This window comes from Colletes latitarsis, chromosome 2 (assembly GCF_051014445.1).
Source record: "Colletes latitarsis isolate SP2378_abdomen chromosome 2, iyColLati1, whole genome shotgun sequence".
NCBI classification, from domain to species: Eukaryota; Metazoa; Arthropoda; class Insecta; order Hymenoptera; family Colletidae; genus Colletes; species Colletes latitarsis.
Window position 1 is genome coordinate 13,926,825 of NC_135135.1, and position 22,419 is coordinate 13,949,243.

The 22,419-nt window shown below is 39.8% G+C and overlaps 1 protein-coding gene across 4 annotated transcripts in view; it reads right to left on the reverse strand.

The window, feature by feature from the left end:
• The window catches only part of Mmd (disintegrin and metalloproteinase domain-containing protein mind-meld), a 120,575-nt gene that overhangs the window by 35,415 nt on the left and 62,741 nt on the right, over positions 1–22,419 (reverse strand). Inside the window, exons 2-9 of one of the 4 annotated variants that reach the window (XM_076783915.1) lie at positions 17,257–17,307; positions 6,378–6,410; positions 4,837–4,985; positions 3,901–3,957; positions 3,727–3,806; positions 3,167–3,236; positions 2,948–3,094; positions 39–242 (exon numbers count right to left, since the gene is read on the reverse strand). In XM_076783915.1, coding sequence (XP_076640030.1) covers positions 39–242; positions 2,948–3,094; positions 3,167–3,236; positions 3,727–3,806; positions 3,901–3,957; positions 4,837–4,985; positions 6,378–6,410; positions 17,257–17,307 — 791 coding nt within the window. The remainder of the gene's footprint in view (positions 1–38; positions 243–2,947; positions 3,095–3,166; positions 3,237–3,726; positions 3,807–3,900; positions 3,958–4,836; positions 4,986–6,377; positions 6,411–17,256; positions 17,308–22,419) is intronic. The other 3 variants (XM_076783917.1, XM_076783918.1, XM_076783919.1) reach the window with 3 other exon arrangements.

Below are 22,419 nucleotides of genomic sequence, written 5' to 3' on the forward strand. Positions count from 1 at the left end.
TACGCGATTCGGCGCAGTAAAACGAAAAATACTTATACCATAGCCTTATCGATAATGATGGCAGTTTCGATGTATTTGATTGTGTCACGGACGTCTCTCTTGTATCGATGGGAAGTGGACTCCGATAGTTCCATAATAGGCTTCTGCCAGCGATTCTTTATATGCCCGCTGAATGTTCCCGTGATGGCGCAGCCTTTATTAGCCTTCGTTCGAGCCTCAAATATAACGTGAGGATGTTTCTGCTAAAAGAGAGGTCCGCATATAGTTATCATTCTCCGGGCGGTTCGCTGCCCCCCTCCAATTCGATTACGGCTTCTGCCGATTTTTATTCCCCATTACGACCTACTTATGCGCGACAAACATTTTCACCACGATTAATCGTTACTTTGAGACAGGCATGTTCGTAAAACCGACAATATCAAACAAGTTTATAGATAAGTATGTGTGTCAAAAGCCATTTGGTATTATTTTTTTAACGATATAATAGCACGACTTTGAAACACATTTGCAAGAATTTCATGGGGTAATAAATTACACCAGCGCCTCGGGAGCTTAAACCACGTCTCCTGCAGGCAAAGGAACGGTGGTTGTGTGTATTTTATGAATATGTGCGTAGATCATATTGCTCTATTACGGGCACGTCAAATTCAGTTTGGCCCTCGGGTCAATTTGCACTATGCTATTATGTCGCGGGCCGTTGGGTGTATTCTACCACAGTTAAAAATACTTTAAAGACCATCTTTTAGGTACGCAAACGTTAGATATACTGTTATATTACAAACACGCATAAAAAGTCATAATTTTGTTGGTAAATTGATAACGAGACAAAATAATTTAATTTTGTCTTATGGATATATCAAATTCATACATTTTCGCCGCCGTTTGCCTTTATTCGCGATAGATTTGCACGAACATGCCTGCTGAACGATGTTAAAGAACCACCCAACACCAACTCGTCCTGGATTCGTCCTTTTCTCTAAAACGAACGACGAAGAACCGAGTCGTAAAATCAAGCTTGTGAAATTTGATAGGTAGGTCGAGTGCCGCGGGAAAGCGAGGACCCACCAGTGATTTTCTCCGTGACACGTTGCGCGAAATTATATTTTTTTCCCTTCATTCCGTCGCGTTGTTACTTCGAGATGTCTTCATGAATAATAACGACGGCATAGCTCATGCATATAAGAACAACGTCTTTCTCTACTTGACGCGCTCAAGCACGCGAGCCTCGCTTTCGTTCTCCGTAGTTGCGTATACAGGGTGGTACCAAAATAGACGGTTCCAATTTTGGTAGCCTGTTTTACCTTTTCCACTTCGAGACCAAACCAGAGACGATTAAAAGGAAAATGTACATCAGATTGGTAATAGGTTCAGATTTCAACCCGGTAGGATGCATATTACTGAAGGGAACAAAAGTAAAAATTTAAAAAATTTGAAAAAGAAAGTGCTAAGAAATAGAAAAGAACCGATGCAAGATTTTCTTTTTTAAAAATTAGTGGAAGTTTGTGTTATTTTGTACTTATTTGCTTTATTTGAACTCCACCTACGTTTCCTATTCGTCTTAACTATAGTAATGTTGAATACCAGCGCGGAGCCCATCCGTTTCTGTCGTTTGTACGATTTCGATATTTTGAAAAATGCACGAACGACTCGAGGGTCCCGTTTCCTCCGCGTCGTCTTTCACGGGAACCGGAGGAAACGCATCGCGGAAGATTAGCCGCGTCTCGGTGATTCTGACGGAAACTTCCGGTCTGGCGAGCCTCCTCGATGGTAGCCGCGCTTAGGTAAACGCGCGGGAACACAGCTGCGCCGAACAACGAACGACTCGACAGCGAGCAAATTCAGAATTCAGTCCGCCATCTTGCCGATTACACGTTTACGAGTCGAGCCAGCTCGATGGCGGCTTAACTCGATCCTCTCGCTTCGTCTGCCGCGCACGCGAAACTGTATCTAAAGCGGCAAGGCGTGTTTGCCGTGTCCTGAACAGCTACGTCGAGTTCACAGGATCCGTTTCAAACGTCGCGAACCGACAGAATGCTTTACGCGTTTGTCCCCCGCCCCCCGAATCTTCTATCCACACTGTTATCTCTCTGTTACGATTTCCAGCCGGGCCTTTCCACGCAAAATCGACCACTTTTTCTACTCGATCTCGGAGATTTTGGCGAAATTTAAATATGATGGTGGGTTAAAAAGCTATTGACAGTTTTACTTTACTCGAAATATCTTTGCACAACGAAGCGACAGCGCAACTGTCCCCAGGAATCGTCGATCTCTCGATTCAATTTTGCAATATCTATTGTTTCGATGTAATTGAAAAGGTACAGTGTAAAATGAGAGATTCTTAATATTCATTTAATCGATGGATGTTACGAAAACGTAGCTACGCGTTGACGGCGATAACAGAAAATTGACAAAGTTTTATAATTGAGAGCGTAATGAGCTGTTAACAGTCGCGGTACAACCAGTATCAGGTAAACGACCCTTGCTCTCGTTTGATCATGCTGCTTTCACGCTGTGTAATTTGACTGGAGTCTACAAACGAAGTCAGCAGGTTTCATAGCAGTTTTAATAGTGCCATTTACACTTTGAAAAGTGTTCTACCTCTTCGGTGCCGGCCAGCTACTTCGGTTCACTCGATACTGAACGAAACTCACGTAATTGGCGTTTGATATATCTAATTTTTCGCATATCAGACTCACGTATTTCATTTTCCATCCATAGATCACAAATATTTTTAACATTTTGTTCTATCGTGTCGTATTATATCCTCTAATAACTGTTTAAGATCGGTTATTTGTCAGGTTTAATTCGTAACAAAAGAAATTATTTCATATTTATTGAAAAGGGTCTTGTGTAAATTAGTGATATAGTTTAAAAACGTTTCGCGAACGAATCGAGGTGCTCGTTGGTGATTAGGTGGTTCAGTAGATTCAGCATTAGGTACACTGACCGACAGATCGCCGCCGTAAAATGGATGAATGACGAAGGTCTCGTTGCCTAAATGAATAATACCGCTGACACCGTTACATGTGTGAAAAGCAGCACTGGCTCCTGGATAATCCCTGACGGTGCCGTGATAGTAGCAGTGCTCTATCTCCTGGAAAGATTTTTCGTAACGAGACACTCGACGAGAGCCAGGGATCTATTCGTGGAAGAGAATAGACGTTACCTGTTTCGAAGATTGTTCGGCGCCGTTGGCTAAAAAGTTTCTTTGCATAAGATTCGGAGCTAAAAGTTGCCTGCAACACAGAATCGCCTCGTAACCATGAATGCGTTTCCGCGAGTGTTCGCGAGGCGGGGAAACTCGCATCGATTTGGTTTCGCGTAAATTGCTTTTCTATTGTTATTTCCTCGCTTTGTCGTGACGAAAGACTATCGACTGCGGGGGCCTCGGCTCTCGAGCGAAAGAAAGTCGAACGGATAATATGAATTGCTTGTCATACGGCCAGAGGAAAAAGTATTCGTACAGCGAACCATTTAAACAAAAAAAAAACAAAAAAAAAAAAATGAAGTTATACGTTATGTCTCTCATTTACGAGAGATTAAAATTCAGTCGAAAATATCGTTTCTATGTGCTTTCTAGATTTAAAAATAACGAACCGTAACGATACGCGAAATCTATTTTTCATTTTACGTGAAAACCAATTTAGATTCTGAAATTAATTTATTTTATATTCGATGTGCAATCTACGAGCTAAGCCGAGATCGATGCGTCCCGTAATCACTTACGTATTTAATTCTAAATCTAGGCGAAATTTGTGATTAAAGGCCTTGATCAAAAGGGACGTCCGATGAAAGTGTCTCCCCGTCTGAAAATCGAAGAACAACGCACGATCAGTGAGAACAGCTTGTCGCGAAACTTACCTCGTTAAATCGCTACGTAAGAAACTTCCATGCACTTACTCTCATTCTGCTTCTAGAATTTTGATATCCACCCTCGCCGAATCCTCTTTGAGGAAACTGTAAACGTGATAAAGTTTCGGATTATGCTCGAACTCAAGGTTCGTAATATGTCGGTGATAACGGTGCGCATTCAGTCTTCTTTTCTCTCGATGAGACGCAAAACAACACGCGGGATACAATGGTTGTCTAAATTATTAATCACGGTAGTACGACAAAATATTACAGGCAAAAATAACACGCGATATAATGTCACAAACGAAAGGGACATAAATTAAAATTTAACAAGTTTTCTTATTTTACATAAAAATATACACGATAGTTTATATATTTATTATTTTAATACCAGAGCTTTAAATTGATCGAATGTACACGTGTCAGTAATAATGTGTTCACCCACTGTACAGATGGGAGAAAGAAAGATCAGTCTTGGATAGCAAGTAGTATGAGACGTTTTAGTCAGCCCTCGAAAATTAATCGCCAGCGACCTGTCGGATTTTTTATGTATTCGATCATGCACCTCGATAAATATCTCTTTTATTCACTTAAATCGATGCCTCGTTGACTAGACTAGACAAGATACATTTAAAGGAGAAAAGAAATATTTTGACTCATCGTTACTCTTTTTTTAAATAAAATTGAATAGTATATATTTGAAAAATAACTCGTAATTAAATGGTACGCCAAGGGGTTAAAATCGAATTTGATGGAACCCTGCGCGAATGCATCGAGCCATTTCAGAAGCATCGAAGATAATAGAAAAAGAAAAATACAGAAATACGGTTCGATGACTCCTCGAGCGCATTGCTAGCCATTGAGAACATAAATACTGCATTGTCTGTTGGTTAACCGATCTTTCTTTCTCCTTACAATACACTTCGTTGGTGAATTCTCGCGCGATGCTCCCTATAAATCGAACGTGGAGGACAAGGTAATTACCTTCGGTACGCCGACTTCTCTCGTGGATATCCCCATTTTCTCGTGATGCCGTAACTGTACCGGATAGATGATCTGATAGTAATGGGCCCCGATATTTCGTACTAGCTCTTGGTTTTGTCGATACTCTCGCAGTAGTCGTTCGACCTCACCTGAAATCAATTTCCCGGCTCAATCGAACGTTCCAATTTACTCCTCGTATCTCTAATTTCATCACGCGCGAGTCTTGAAACTTTTGAAAACCTTGGAACAACGTAGCTTGTTGCTGTCGTCGCGGTATCGACCAATCTGCGCCCGTTTCCCTGTTTACGATATTCTACGTTCGTTCGAATAAACGTGGCTCGTTAACCGGGCTTTCAAGACTTCCAAGACCGCGCGAAACTTTCACGTTTTTCATCGAGTAAGGTTCCGTAAAACGTGTTCGAGCTTCACCAGTCTCGGGTGTGTTTGTATCCAGTCGTTAACACTATTTCTATCGAAAGAAATAAAAAAAAGATAAAATAAGAAATCGAAAGACGTCCTTTAAAATTTCAACTTCAAATTGTTATCTAAAACTTAATCGTTTCTTTACGATTTTCTTTCACTCCACGAAATATATTTTTCTTTAAGAATTATTTCCACAGTTATTTGTATCCAAATGCAGAGATGTCGAAAGACACCTTTTGGTCGAAATAGGCATGCATAAAACCGCGGTAAAAATAGTGTTAACGGTTGTATCACTGCTTATTTTAACCGAGTACCAAATTATCACAGTTCTGTATTTTAGTTAGATATTTGTAGCGTTTTCGTAAAATTTTTCTGTCAATTTATCGATTTACCTGAACACTTGATCGAAACGATTTTAGCCAGTAGGGTTTGGATTATTTGTGTATTACAAATTAGCTTTGAATATTTGGGTAATGGAATGTCATTTTTTAAATATATATTACTATTTTGACAATTCAGCACAACGAGGATCTCATAAAATGGTGAAAATTAGCAAAATCTTGTTTGAAACACCGCTGCTATTACTTTCCCTCACCGAAAGACTATTTTACTAAGGCTATTTTCAGCCGAAAAATAGAAACGCAGTAAGATTTCTCTATCAAAATGGAAATGTTATCGTTAATAAAATTTTACGAATGGAAGTAAAGTTTTGAGATAAAGGAGACCAATGATCGGTCTCCAGAATTGCTAATTACGCTACTGAATCTGTAAGTTCCTTTATTTAATTAGTCCGTGAGAGTCTTAGGTATGTAAATTAGCGGTAAGCTCGGTAAGTGGCGTCGATTGGGAGGCGTGAAAGGGAAGAAGAGCGCACACGTAGAAATACAGAGACATCACGAAAAAGACGTATACGAAGAAAAGAGTAGAAACATGAATTTTTATTAATGTTAGGGAACTTCTCATGGGAGGGTATTTTGGACACAATTATGGTAAGATTGAAGCAATTCGGAAACGATAGCACGAGATACGGAAGCATTCGAGAAAGAAGTGCGTTTGACAGAGATAGGACATAGAAGAAGAGGTTAAACATTTAATTATATAATAAACTACCGATTTACTTTTGTATGACATCTGGCTCGCCATCCATATTTCTACACGCAAGACACAATATTATCTTGAAGAACATTACCTCCTGTTGGTATATGTACGGAATACAATGCTCGAACCGTATTCGTTGTCACATTGAACGCGACTGTTTCAAAATGTCGCGCAGAGTTTATATTTATTTTTTACACAAAACTTTTACGCTAAAAATGAGTCAGTAAATATCATCGTACGTTACCAGCAAATTTTGCAACAATAAAAATTCACTTATATATCGTAATTATTTAATTCTTTAATATAATTGGGATTATAATATTTGTTTTTGTTCAAAGAAAAATGTTAAAGCTCTAGGAGGTTAATTATCAAACATATTATTCGAGATCTTTAATGTACCAGTTATCTGGCTCGCTTATTGTGAATTATTTTCAATCGATACTTTTATTTCAATAACAATGAAGGTATCGTTTTGCGCCTTTACATTGAGAAAACCATTTGCGATATTTTCGTTCCCAGCATCATTTCCTTGTACTGCATAAATCTTTCTTTGCGCTCCTGTGACAGTTTCACCTTTACGATAATAGAAACGCATTAAATGTCGTGAATGCACTTTTATTACCTTCCATTTTCTGCACACTTTTAACCGAGTAAAAGTCACTTAAACTCGACTATTTTCTGCTAATTGAAGCCGGAGGAACTATTTTTAAAAAACACGCGTACATTCCGCGACAAAACTACAAGACGTTTAAAATTTTAACGAACATCATCATTTATTTACACTTTTTCCACGGTTGCAAAAATGTAAAAACTTCAAATTTTGTTGGAATTATTTAGAATACGTGTACTCCTATCTAATTTATCTACTATTTGATCTTGACTATTTGAAGGTTTTGACCAGTCGATTAAAATTTTAATGCATTCTACTATATTTTACAATATTTGTAAAAGAAACACTAAAATATTTGACTTTTCTTGAAATTAGCCGGTACGTAACGTGTTAAGATCCGCGATCGAGTCATGTTGCTGCGATCGCACTCATTCAGAACCGGAGTGAACATTTCACTTGCGTTTCTCAAAATTTATCGACGTTATGCTCTTGTATACCAAGAGTGTACGTCCTCGTCCAATAGTTCCTCGGTAATATTGCAAGAGCCTCGTAATAATTCATTACGCGTGACCTGAAATGCGCCAACCACATCTCCGCAGCGCGTTGAAAAGGGCGACACACTCGCTGGTTGGGTAGGTCGTGGGCGGTGTTAAAGGTGGGAGGGGGGGGGGGGAATGATGCAGAAGCGTGGCAGGTAATTATCCACACACTTCATTTTGAATGGGTCGGGTTAAATCGGGCAAAGCCCGGACAGTCGATAAGAGGGTAAACTAGTAGACACTACACGCTTCGAGAAGGCCCTTCACTGATTATCTCGACTCAATCGTAGCTCGCAGCCAGCAACAGTTTACCACGTCGAGAAAAGAGAGCGAAGGAAAACTTACACACAGCACCACGTGGGGGTCTTGCTAATTAAGTTGGCCCGTTTATGGTTCGTTGGCAGAATGGGCACTTTTCGTGGCTATACAGCTCCCAGACCAAACACGCGACCCGATCAATTGACCCTCGTGTCAATAATCAGGGTACACGAACACCCTTCTCCACGTTTTATTCTAAACTCTTCGACGTTCTCGTTGATCCTCAATTTTTGGCAATTGTACGGGGCTCACTCTTTATAAGAGGAATTAATGAAACTGATATAAAGATTATATTAATTTATCTATCTCGTACCTCGGATATAAATAATCGTTGTTCGTAACAAAAATAATTGCCTATAACTTTTCTTTATTTTGGTTAAAACAGCGAGATAAACCTTGGAGCTTGTTTAGCCAAAAGTTCGAGGAGTCTCATTCGTTGGGTCATTGTCGATTACCGGTGCGCTTACTCTAATCGTCGCACTTCCATTCGAGGACTATAACGATGCTCGAGTAGTTAGTACTTTCGAATATTATCGTTGCTTACGGTCAGACGATTATGGCGATTATTCTCTCGAGCGTTCAAGTTTACGAAACCGTAACGCGCCCATAGCGTACCGCGACAAGATGGCCACTTAGCTTGGAAGCTCGGTCACGACGACGCGGCCATTTTGCAACTAACTTCTTTGGCCGGTACAGGATAGCCAAGCTTTAAAAGGTTGGGAGAGGTAGGAGGGAAAAAGAAAATGTTTAATGCTGATGTGTAACACCTGTTGAAGAATTGTGTCGCATTTAGCCGAGACGTCGCGCTCGAAATGGACGTCGTTTAGCCGTGGCAACGGTGGCGATAGCGGTTATGCTAATCAGCCGTGGGTTGACCCGTTACCCCGCGTAATGCCCTCTTGCAAATGCAGCAACCTGGTGCCTCGTAGTCGGCGATAAAATTCAATTAAACTTATTAAATGAATATGGATGAAAGGGTCGACCATATTGCGCCGCTGATTATTTTCCGTCTCGGAAATGCAAGGTCGTTGGTGGCCAACGAGTTTCCCTGCTCTCTCGATGAATAACGTGCGTGCAACGATAAGTAATTTAATCGTAATTTTAAACCAGCTTAACATCCACAAGAGAACGTATAAATTAGAGGATTTTTTTTTAATTGCGACGTATATTGAACTGTCGATATTATTTCTGAAACTTTTGCAAAATAATTTGATCAAAATAAGTTTCAAACGGGGATCATGGTAGCTAATCGATCGAACAATTATATTAACATACATCAATATAAATTAGAAACAAATAATGTGGGGGAGTTCTGTAACTTTAAATACGGAATTTCGGATCCTGGATCCAGAAAGACCCACGATCCATAAATAAATTGCTCCGAATTTTACTGTTTTGCGCGGTACCGGAAATGCTACTGTCGCCTCTATCGAACACGGTTTCCTCCCGTTTCGTAACGATTACGCAACACAACCGAGAGAACGAATAACCGAAGAAGTCGTACGGCTGAAAAGATACGACGCGAAATGTCTCGGGCAAGGTACAATCGATCCTGGAATAACGTAACTTTATCCAGTTCCCGTGCACTCCGCACGGAATAACAATGCAAAGTTCCACGGGAAAGCAGCGGGGGTTTATACACGGAAAATTTCGTTGTTCGTGCGAACGAGACCGCGAGGGTAGTAATTTCCATCTGGAATCGTTCGAACGAGAAAATTCTGCGGTTCGACTTCCATTGTAAAGTCTGATTAAGGGGGTTAGGTGCAAGAGTCGTGGTGTTTTTTCCCCTTTTTTTTACTCTCTTTCTATCTCTTTCACTCGGAATTAGTATTTACGAGCGTGAATCCTCGATGCAATCTCCGATGCGATAACAATTCACGACCACCCCTAAGAGAGGGAGACTCGTCGAAAGACTTTCAGATTTTCAACATTGTTGGTCGATCTGCGCGCACGAACTAACAACGTATCTCGAATAGATTTTTCCTTCAGAATCTTTCGAAGTCACCGGCGTGGTCTGGAGTGTTTCCCTTGAAATAGCTGCTGGAGGAAATTCGAAGTTTGGCAAATTTTATTCGCGATTAACGAATAGAAATTTTAGATTCGTTTTAAAGCTATTTTCGAACCAATGTTTACGAACGAATCTGAAATTTTTATTCGTCGATCGCGAATAAAATTTTCCCAAATCCGAACCTACAGACCCTTTTTGATATTTTTACGAAATAAATAAATATCAGACGAGGCAAGGCCTGGCGAATAATTTTTCTCTTGTCGTTAAACGTATCGTTCGTAGGTTATCGCGGTGGAAAACGACTCCTTTTGTGAATACGAGTGACGGTCATTTCTTTTGTACGTTTGCTTTTAATTTATCCGATCGCGAACAGAATCCTTCGCTGTTAATGCAAACGAACTCATTACACAACCTAATAGGACCAACGTAACGGACAATTAAATGCTCGGACGGAACATTTTAACTTCGTAAAGAAAGCGAGATAGGACGCTTCAACGTCAGAAACAATTTAAATTGTGTTTAATTCGGGCTTTTGCATATCAAAAAACAACATTCGAGGAAAAAGTATTCGGATAAAGAATTGACGAAAAAGAGTAGAGAATTGACCAGCGACCTCGAACAAATGAACGCCCACTTACACCATCTGCGTCACGGCCACTTCGATGACAGAGATTGATATTCATAGTACAGAGGGTATTCGGCAACAGGTGTTCGAAACTTTAAGGGTTGATTCTATGTATCAAAATAAGACAATCAAGTATGACGAAATTGCGTTTTAAATTAAGTTTTTTAATCGAGAAGCGATTTATTTATACTATTACTGTGAGCATAACAATTTAAATATTCGCCTATATTATTCCAGAGTAATATGAGCTATTGTAATAGTATATTATAATTACGATCGTAATCATTATTATTATGCTTGTTTAGTTTCGGTACACCAATTTTAAATTAATCGGAAATTATGCATAGACTCGCGTTTAAAAAAATATTGCTAACCCTAAACTTCGATATGAAGAAGAAGAAAATTGGTAGATAGATAAATTTTGTTCTGATGGAAACAGAAAATACACACGTGTTTTCCTATCTACAACAGCTTTAAAACTTTGGTTGCATTATAAAATCAATGCAAATATAATATCAGACTGTATTACGTATCACCAACTTTTATAGATGAGTACGATAGTCTGAAAATAAATCACAAAGTTGTTCTCTGAGTTTGATCGAAAAAGTCCACTTTGTAAAATCGGTAGCTTCTAAACGTCGCGTTTTTATAATGGCTGCAAACTAAATAATGGAAGTAGACTATGAAAACTATGCACAAATAAATTATGAATTAATTACACTGGATAAATTTGAAATTTTCTTTTGCAGACTTTTTATAAAATTGACTGAATATTTATTTTACGCATTAATGAGTTCTCGGGGAAATTTTTCATTTTGTCTTTTGTATTTTTTAGTCACTATTCATTTGGAATCACGGTGCAGTTAATTTAAACGGTTCGTTAACTGCCTTTTCAATCCACAGAAAAATTCTAATAAACATGCACGCGTAATTTCTAATGTCCAGACACGATGAGAACGCGAAGAAAAAATATTGCTTTTCACCCTGAAAATCAGAAAACACCCACTTTACCCTTCCTTAACCTGCGGGGGACGGCAGAATGGCGTCGTTGAGCGCGAACGTGGCTTTATACGACGAAACCCGATTTGTAGATTGAATTTCCAGAGTCGGTGCGCACCTGAGATTACCAACCGATTAAGTTGGCCGTCCGTGGGGTTGCCACGCGTGTCACCGTTGGCAGGCCGTTTATTGTCGTTTCTGGAGAAATGTCGCGAGTACTCGAGACGCGCGGAATTGCGATTAATTTAACCGAAGCGGCAGGTTATTACGTTTCGCGCCCTGCGACTGGAATTCGTAGGGCGGGTTCATCGGGTCCCGTGGAGAAAGTTCTGTTCCTTTTTTTGTAGCGAGCGTTTCAAAGTTCAATGTTCATTTTCTGTCACCGTAGCCCATTATCGAACGTTTCTCTTCATTTCGAGATATGGAAACCAGAAACAACGTGTTGAAAGTGTTTATACAGGGTGTTCGGTCACCCTTGGGAAAAATTTGAATGGGAGATTCTAGAGGCCAAAATAAGACGAAAATCAAGAATACCAATTTGTTTATAGAGGCTTTGTTAAAAAGTTATTAACAATTAAATTAACAAATTTCAAATCATTCTGGAAAAATTATTTTCGGTTGCGGGGACTAATTATAATCATTTTTAGTGAATACACAGACTTCCGAAATCCTACCCACTTTCGAGAAAAAAATTCGAGTAAGTGCTGAAAGTTTTGGGTGAAAAAAAAAGACTTTCGAATCGTCTTGGAAAAATTATTTTTAGTTGCAGGGGTCAATTGCAAGCATATTTGGTCAACAGACATACCCCCGAATTTCTACTCAGTTTCGAGAAAAAAATTCCTTAGCGAAAATATAATTTCTGGCCAGAAATGTCTACCCGAATTTTCATGCGAATCTTTAAAACGTCATAACTTCTGAACGGATTGGACGATTTTAATGTTTAAAAAAGCAAACTACGCGTATTTTGGTGGAGAATATGTACAAATCGCAAAAATATTCGAAAAGTTGGTACTTGACCCCGCAAAATGAGAAAAACCCCATAAAAATGGTCCAATTTTCAAACAGCCAAACTCCTACAATAGTAGATATATTTCAATGAAACTTTTTTCTGAAGTAGAGCTCATGGGTACCTACAAAAAAGTATTAGACAACTTTTCTGTAGGGCGTCAAACAAAATTACTAAAAATGAAAAAGGAATTTTCAAGAAAAATCGACAGGGGGTAGGTGCCTAAATTTTTCGACGAAAAAGAAAAATTTCAAATTGTTCTGAAAAAATTATTTTCGGTTGCGGGGGTCAATTATAATCATTTTTGGTGAATAGACATATCCCCGAAATTCTACCCTCCTTCGAGAAAAAAATTTGGGTAGGTGTGAAATTTTTCGACAAAATTAACAAATTTCAAATTGTTCTAAAAAAATTATTTTTGATTGCAGGGATCACTTGTAATCATTTTTGGTGAATAGACATATTAGCGAAATTTTACCCACTTTCGAGAAAAAAATTCAGTACTGGCGGAATTTTAAACGTTAATAACTTCTTAACGAAGCCACTATCAACAAATTGGTATTCTTGATTTTCGTCTTATTTTGGCCTCTAAAATCTCTCATTAAAATTTTTCCCAGGGGTGGTCGAACACCCTGTATATTACTTTCATAGACTAAAAAAATACGAAACGAACTAGAAGTTTGGTCAAGAAAATGTAAATGAAAATAATTCCAGTAAAAATTCTTCTCAACTGAATATTCTCCTCTATTGTTTGTGGCGTTAGAAATTAGTCGCTGTCAGAACTTGTTCAGACACTTGGATATTCCAAACAGCCAACGTTATTCTGATTTTGCCGCGCCTCCTTCGCCGCATTATCCCCTCCCGAAGAAACGCTGGAACTTTCAGCGGGACCCGATACTTTTCAAGCCAGAACATCTGTTCGCCTATAGGCGGTCAGCAGGGAGAACGCGTGTAATTAAATACGAGTATGAATATTAATTCTTTGGGAAACGCCGCGAAGCGACCGGCCGTCTCGTTTGCAATTCAAATTTTCGTTCCCTCCCCTCTGCCTGTCGGAGTCGGGGAAAATAGTCCCGCGGGACGGAAAGAAAATGCTGGTCGGCCTCGTCGAACGAAAGAAAATCCCGTCGGTTTCTCGCCAGGACGAGTCGATGGGATTTCACGGTTGCGCGATCGAAGAAGCGGCGACGATTCTCCCGTCTCCCTGTCTCGGGTTTACCCTCTGTCCGTTTTATACTCGGACGCATTGTCCTCTCGTCTAAAATTTAACCCAATTTAAGTTTCGCGTTTCCAGCCAATCACCGCTCTGTTGACTTAACAATAAACCATTCTCCGCGTCCGAGAACTAGATGTAACCGCAGATCGAGTTTCCCGAGCCGGGAAGTGCTGCAATGCGGTCTGCTCTACCCCCCCGGTTGGTTCCTTTGCGTACATTTCGTCGCGAATAGCAAGGAAATTTGTGCGTCGACGGATCCCGCCAGCCAGACGGCCTTGGAAACCGACGAAAGACCCTGTTTCGCGGCTACATTCCTACCCTTCTTCCTTTTTTCCACCCCTCCCACCCTCCCGTCGAACAAAGAAAATGGAATTTTTCGTGGATACTCGGTCCAGAGATAAAGTTAACACTTACGAGGAACGTTCAAACAGCGTTCCCTCTCGAGATTTTCATGAAACCTTGGAGGCTCCCGTAGCATACCAAGATAGGAGACACGTGTTTTCTTTCTTAAATTTAAAGAGAACAACCCTTCGAAGTTCCACCCTCTGACACTGGCTTGAAAATATCGAAGTGTTTAGTATCTGTCTTCCTTTTTAGTTTATCGTTAAGTACTATAAATACTGGTAAAACAACCTCCATTACCCGGAAATTATAATTTCTGTCTCTATAAACATCAAATATTTTGCGAACAACTTTTATTTTTGCGAATATAACACTCATTTCGTAATAATCCTATATCCCCTAGAAAAGTGTCTACCTTTGCCGTGTTATTTTATACAATTTATTGTTGGCGCTATAGCGTCCATGATAAAATTGAATTCACTGACAATATTCACGCACAAAGCCTGTTGATGAATAATCCAGTGAGTAATCAATGGTGCTACATTATCCAATTTCATTATTTTCTGTGAAATTCCTTTCGATATGCCACATTTATGCTTCAAACCATCGCCAGCCGTAATACTCTTTAAGCTTATTCAATTTCGTCACATCGAATTTACGGTTCTATATATATTCAGAAATATATTTTAACCGTATATTTTTCTCCGCAGTATTTACACTACGACTTGTTGCTAATTTCTCACAAATATGGAATCGGATATTTAATAACAATGGTTGTTTTTTTATTAGTTCTATCTATCAGATCAATACTATTATTATTAAACTTTATTATGCACATAGGTGTACGTACATTTTATATATAATTCGTCACACAAAAAAACACAAATGGGTTAAAATAGGACAAGCAAGGCAGCCTAGTAAAAAAGAAAGATGAAAATCTAAGATTAGTCAAAGCGTGGATGAATAGAAGAACTGTTCGAAAGCATAGGATCGAAGATTAGCTAACAATAGCGATTGCAATATCAATTTATAACCATTTTCAATTACCGTTAGGATGAAGCAGAAGTATGTTTCGTTTGCCCGTAAGTCGTTGCAGGAGCATATTGACGGCCGCCGTCTAAGCGTTAACGAGAACGCGGGCCAGATACGTCCGCGAGCTCTCTTTCGCGCGATAACATTGATTCGAGTATCCTCTTCAATGTGCGATTAGTATCTCGACTCTTGTTCGAAGCGCGTTGAATTTTCTGCGCCGCCGAGGCGTGCAGCGCGCTTCAAAGGGAAACCAGACTTTGACAAGAAGTTCCGTACGCATTGTCTATTTATGCGATCGTTTCGTAACTTTACATTCGCGTGCTCTTTGTCCTCGCGTCAAAGGGACTGGAAGATACTCGTTTCGTCGCAATTAGAAGCAAGATTTTTCGCGGAAGCGTCCCTACGGACTGATGGTTTTCAAGAAATGATTCCTGTGATGCCTACTGGCCGGCCAAAACGAAGAAAATTAGTTGCGCGCGAGAAAATCACGAACACCGTTGGTAAAACGATGGATCGATGGAAGTTACGAAAGGGTTGAGGGAAACGTGGTATTACCACGGACAAGGTATACGAGAATTCTATTCTTAGAATTTGTAAATATTCTACACCAAAATACGCGTAGTTTGCATTTCGAAACATTAAAATCGTCCAATCCGTTCAAGAGTTATGATTTTTTATAGATATGCATGAAATTTCGCGGAAACATTTCTGGTCAGACATTGTATTTTTGGTAAAGAACTTTTTTCTCAAAAGTACGTAGGATTTCGGGGGTATGTGTATTAACCAAAAATGATTGTAATTGACCTCTGCAGTCAAAAATAATTTTTTCAAAATGATTTGAAATTTTTTTTTTTCGCCGAAAAATTTAGGCACTTACCCCTTGTCGATTTCTCTTAAAAATTCCTTTTTTATTTTTAATTAATTTAATTGACGCTGTATGGAAATTTTGTTTAATACTTTCTTGTAGGTATCCATGAGCTCTACTTTCCTACTAAATTTTAATGAAATCCATTCACTATTGTAGGAGTTATGGTCTTTTGAAGTTTGAACCATTTCTATCGGGTTTTTTTCACTTTACGGGATTAAGGAACAACTTTTCGAAGTTTATTAGAATTTCTGCACATTCTATACCAAAATACGCGTAGTTTGCATTTCGAAACTTTAAAATCCTCCAATCCGTTCAGAAGTTATGATGTTTTAAACATACACATAAAATTTCAGTGAAACATATCAATGGATGGTCAGACATTATATTTTCAGTAATGAATTTTTTTCTCGAAAATGTGTAGGATTTCGGAGGTATATGTATTACCGAAAAATAATTGTAATTGACCCCCGCAGTTAAAAATAATTTTTTCAGAACAATTTGAAATTTCTTTTCACCGAAAAATTTCTGCAGCTCCGAATTTTGAGGTCAGTATGACAATCAAATTGGGTTACGGAAGTCCATAAGGTGTAACGTGTAAGGTGTAAATTCGATATAAATTGCTAATAAATAACATTCATGGATTTCCTGACTTTAAATATAGAATTCGAAATTCCGTCAATCTCATATTAAATAAAAACTTTGCTAAGTGTCCGATCACTGGAGAGATGCCAAATTGCCATACGTATTCTCAATAAGAATAATACGAGAAAAATCACTGAACGTCTTCTAAATGTCAAATTATTTTCGTGAACGAATAAATATTTGTTTTTTTGGCTTTCTAATATATTTGTAACGATAGGGTTTATTCATACAACAAAAGGAGCTTTGTGTCGTATTGAGATTCAGAAAGTATCTCACGATACGCAGAGGTGTGCAAACTATTGGACTCGAGTTATAAAATTTAAAGCGAAAAGAGTTTGTTTGCAAACGGCGCTTCATTCAAACTTCCCTCGACAAGTTTTCTCATTAAGAAGACATTCTATGGAGGCTATTTTTCTAGGCGATAAGTTCTTTGCCTCCACCATAACCGCAGCTTTATATAGCAAAACAGAATCGATAACGGCTAAACTTATACATTTGACTTTTCGCATGAACTTCCATCCTCGCGATTTATTAGAAACTTGTTATCCGTTTTCCAATAAGCAGTATATATCCTTTTAAACCTATTTGTCGTGCAAACTAAAGAGTACTAGATCGTATTAGATGATAATTTGGTAATCGGGCGAGCCTGTCGACGTCGTTCCAACGAATTCGGTTCTGTTTTCCATGCACTCACCAACAGGAGTCTCCTCGTTCCAAAAGGAATCATCTAAAGTGTAATCGGCTTCTGCAACGAGAAAAGAAAAGAAAATATGCGATTAGCGTACAGACGTTTGCCGTGCTGTCGTTCAGCTACGCTACAAGGTGTCGGCGTGCAAACATTTATAGGACAGGCGCGGAGGACGGGAGAACGAGATTCCAATCGTTGCACACTCGAGAGTGTTCGACCTTCTAGTTGGAAATTCTCGAGTTCGCGACGAAAATTCCTATGGGAAGCACTCGTTCCGCGACGAAACCAAGTTGTGTCCCGAAGGAATTTCGGATGGGTTACCTGGGAATTTTCCACGGGGATGGAAAGTTCTTCGAAAGTTTGGAGACTACGTACTACGTATGTTCCGTGTTATCGAAAAACGATAAACCGTCGACGTCGCGCGCTCTCGGCCTTAATGTTTCAATTTTAACGAGTTCCCTCTTAAAATTTTATAGAGTCCTCCGTAAAAATAACGCCCGCGTCTATTCCCGTCGCTATGAACCGCGTCGCGACAATGGCGTTTTCGACGAAAACCAACGATGCGCAACGGGCCTAACGGCCAGTTCGTCCAAAAATTCATGCTCCCAATATCCATCGGGATCACAGTTTTGCGAGATAAAGTTGATTTAATAACGTTTTCACGAGAATGCGAGGGGTGGAAAAAGGATAAAATCGACTAAACGATCTGGAACGGTGGCTGTTAATCTGTTGTCAAGATTATCCCAAGGGTCTTTTAAGTTAAGAATCTGGAAACTGTATAGGGAATTATTAAACATTTGTTACTGATGGATAGGGTTAAGAAAGCAGGGGCAATTACAGTTCACTAGATGGAAACTAGAGTCACCCTAAGCCTACTAGGCAAGGATTAAATAAATAAATATTAGTTAATGGCACATGCTTCTTAGATATTTTTTTTGTAAAGACCCGAAAGGATCGCACGAACCACCGTGTAACTTCGTTGATAATTTCCTCGATCCCCCAAGCTCGTGGGCCACGAAACCCAATATTTTCTTATTCGGCCCTTTTCGTTCGTCGACCCCTAGTCCAAACAATCTCCCGCAGTCAAATAGTATTCGTGTTCCCGGGTCTGGTAGGGCAAACGCAAAACCGCTCCAGCGAATTTTTACTCAGCCACGATCAAAGTGGAGCGAAAGGCAACAGAGAATACACTGGCTGGCTTTGAGAAGGTCGGAAGGAGAGCAATATTCTTTCCTAAAGACATTTGGCCGGGTCGATCAAAATCGGGAAACACCCGGTCCCGACCTAAATCACGACAGGATTGCGAGAGGCGATGCCGAACGCCGCGGCGGCATCGCAAATCCGGCGCAACCGTTTTCCAAGTTGCCGTTCCCACTTCTCGTAAACCGTCACGTCTCGCTGCACCTACCAATCAGTGACCGTCACGCTTCGACGATTTTCCGCCGTGGAACGCGTTTAGCGCATTCGGCTCATCGTCGGGGAAGTTGCAGTGTCTGCGAAACCGTCCTCTGCGACCCCAACGATAAACGAGCTTGGCGAACGGGCACATAGATTCCTTCGATGCTCCCTTGACCCTGATTATCGACGGTATTCTTCCCCGTTCTTGTGTCTACTTTCTCGATTAGCATCTATATATTTCTGCCAATTCTCGGGCAGCCGCCTGAACCCCTCTCCAAACAAAGACGATGGTTTTGTTTGGATGTCTCGACGCAAGTGTCATTAAGGTACCTTTAATTTTTAAATAATGAATTTATTGTAATTTTCTGAGAGTTCTGAAAAGTAGCCCCTGTATTTTACAAACAGGATATTTTTAAGAATTTCTGTCCGTTAGGCCGGACGACGCCCCCCGCTTGGGGTGTTTCTGGGGCAAACAAATAGATTCGAAAGATTCTTACATGAATAGACAAGAAAGATGGAGAGGGAGAAAGGTGGAAAAGTCGCGAAGAAATCGCAGCGAATACACGTGTATCCGGTGGAAAGATCTACGTAGCGTGGGGCAGCGGCGGGGGCGTAGAACTTTTCTCCGAAGTTTCATTAAAGCCCGCGAAACTTTTTCATCTCCGTACAAACCGTCCCGGGGTTTCATAAAATTCATAAAATGGACGGGCCGCGGTTAAAAAGAACTCGGTTTCCAGTGGCCTAGTTCCTCCTCTCTCCGTAGTATACGAAAAATAACCCCGAGGCGAAGAGGGCCTCGAATGGATGATAGTCAATGACGGTGTTTCTATAGGGGCTCGCCCGTGGGGAGACTTTCACGCAGGCACAAGCGGAAGAATTCCGCCAGGGGTAATCGACACGCTCGAAATTACTTCTGTTTCCCGCCATCGCCCTTCTTTAATAAGTAATCGTCGAGTTATCGTTCGTTCCTCCCACGGAACCGACCGTTCGAGCTAAATACGCGGCACCGTCGGCGACCACGACGTGAATCTCGCCATTTTGGTTCCGATCGCAACCTTCGTTCAGCTCGAACTAGGAACAAAATAAATCAAAACACCATCAAACAAACGAGGGCCGTTTGAAAAATTCGTGGCTCATTGATAGTGATACTGTTTAAGTTTTGTTTTGTACATAACTTGTATGTTTAGAGTCTATAAGGCGCGGAGTTTGTTGTAAAAAATCATTTTAAAAAGATATCTTGTTTTCCACTGATTAAATTTTTCGTTAAGACACCGATAGAAATTTGTAATAAAATGGAAAATGACTAGTGGTAGATACGGGAGGAAAGAATCTATTTCTTGATTAACAAATGTTGATAACTCATTGAAACTTTAATATCCTTATTTCTGTTAATAATTTTTAGGGGTCGGATCCTCGAACCATCGAATTCTCGAATTTTTGTTAGCCCTCCTCTCTACTTTGTGCTCTTCTTTGTCTCGATTCGTTACAGTCAAAGCTTGAATGCAAAACTAAAAGCATTGTTGGATTCGTGACTCGAGTGTATTTACTTGCAAGCTGGAATTTGGTTGTCGCCTTTGTGTACGTGAGCTTCTACGCAAACAAAGAGAAAAGAAAGACTCCTTCCCGACCCAGGCAGTTGAAAGAAAAAAATGCACATTGAAGCATTATTCTATTGAATTTAAAACTAAATTTGTATGTACGATGTGCCGAGATATTGTTAGTGTTCCGTCGACTGCGCGAGTCGACGAATCATTCGCGCTAAATAACATAAACAATGGAGAGGGGGTGGGAGAATAATCTTCTAGATACAGTTTGGCCGTCTTGTGGCAGTAATTACGAGGCCCGATTGATATTAATGTAACTATAATTATAAGCTCTAATTGATATTAATTGTTTCATCCCCCTGTCAGACATCATCTTCGTACCACCCCCGACAGTCTTAGTTCGTAACATGGAAGATCGTACTATAAACGAGTACGAACGATAAATGAAATATCTAATTTCGTCATTATTAATTTCTGTAACAATTAAACATTTCAAGATTTTGGGTAATTTCGTTGCACGGTACGATCGAACATAAACGGGAAAATTCTCAAAGACGCTCGACAGCTCACGTAAATGCAGTGATTCTTGTTAAGCCTCTACTAGTTGTCTCTATGTCTCTCACACACGCTCTCTCTCGTCGGACAAATTAAGTTTTAATCCTATTGAGCACGACAATCGCGAGTTAATGCAGACACGGGCAAACACTACCTGCTTGCGAAACTGGCTTTTAAACGTCGACGCGTGAACGCTTACAACCGTTCGAACGTTTTGCTCGCAATCACCGGAGTCTGATTTTTACGAAAGTTTTATCGCAGATGGGACAACGAAAAATATTGCTCGCGTATTTTTCATTTATCGGCTGATATTCGCCTTCCCATTATCGTTTCTCTCGACTTTTCTAAAGCTTTTGCTACTCCTACATATCGTACCACGAACCATAATCGTTGCAACCGAAATGAAAATGTCAGCTGATTTCCTCGACTAAAATGTTTTGGATTACAAATAACGGTTGTAAGCGATCGAGAGATTTTTATCAGAAATTGTATTTCGATTGCTCGTTGTAATGTTCCTTTCCTTGTTAATTGAAAATGTATATCAGTTTGTACCCTAAAAAGCTTTATTTGGGCATCGTTAATAATTTCCTCCCCTAAAAAATGGTGAAAATCATCTGTTTTCGGAGCTGTTAAGGCGAAGTACTCGGTTAACAATTGCCTGGGCGCAATTGACGAAAGCACAGCTGTTTACGAATCGCGTTTAGGCGGTGGTATATCGTCGACTAACAGGGGCGGCGGCATAATGTTCACACGGTGAAATTAAACGGTTCAGGAACTCCTATAATCTGCTACGTAAACCGTCGTCGTCGGTGGTGGCGGAGTTAATGGGGACGGGGAAAGATTTACGCCGAGTGAATTTGGTTTGCTACGGTCGAAACAAGTCGATGCTCGCGGCGCTGAGGATAGGCGTCGGTTGTTAACGCTGGAAAAATGTAATTAGTTTTTATCGATTGAAACCGACCTACATCCGAGGGGATGGATAGTTAACCGTCGTATCGTTCTTCAATCGCGATTTATTTTTTTTACCCCCGCCGCAGGATTTACACTCGAGACCGGTAAACTACGGTTCTAAGGTTACCATCTTTGCTCCGCGAGAGAAGAGCGAGTACTATAGTTACCGCGTCTACGTTACTTCGGCGAGAGTAATTAAAATCGCATTAGGTCTCAGGCAAACCATTTGTATGTATTTCGTGCCTGTTTATAAAAATTTATTTAAAATGTTTTCTGAGAAACACAGACTCCGGAAAACGGACGCTCTTTGAAAGAAAATATTTCCTTTTTATTCATTTACTTTGTTACGATTTTATTTGCCAAAGAAAGACTGTGGAACGAGGTTCAGCGAGTTAAAAATTGGAATTAAATGATTAGAACCTTCGACTAGTAAAAATCGAGTTAATTTAAATTAGAAATATACTATTGAATGTCGTTATTAATATTCCCTTGTTAACTTATCGATTCAAAGTTAAAAAAATACAACCATTTTGCGATTAACGTCTAATGAGTTAATCGCGTCGGATTGCTACGTTGCTTCCATTACTGGTATTATTCATTAATCATAATTACACGGCGATCACAATCATTAGTCACTGGTTTAATTGCACGGTAACGATAATCATTAATCGTTAATTAGATTACATTTTACCCAGCATTGGTCCGGAATAAAGAACTTAAT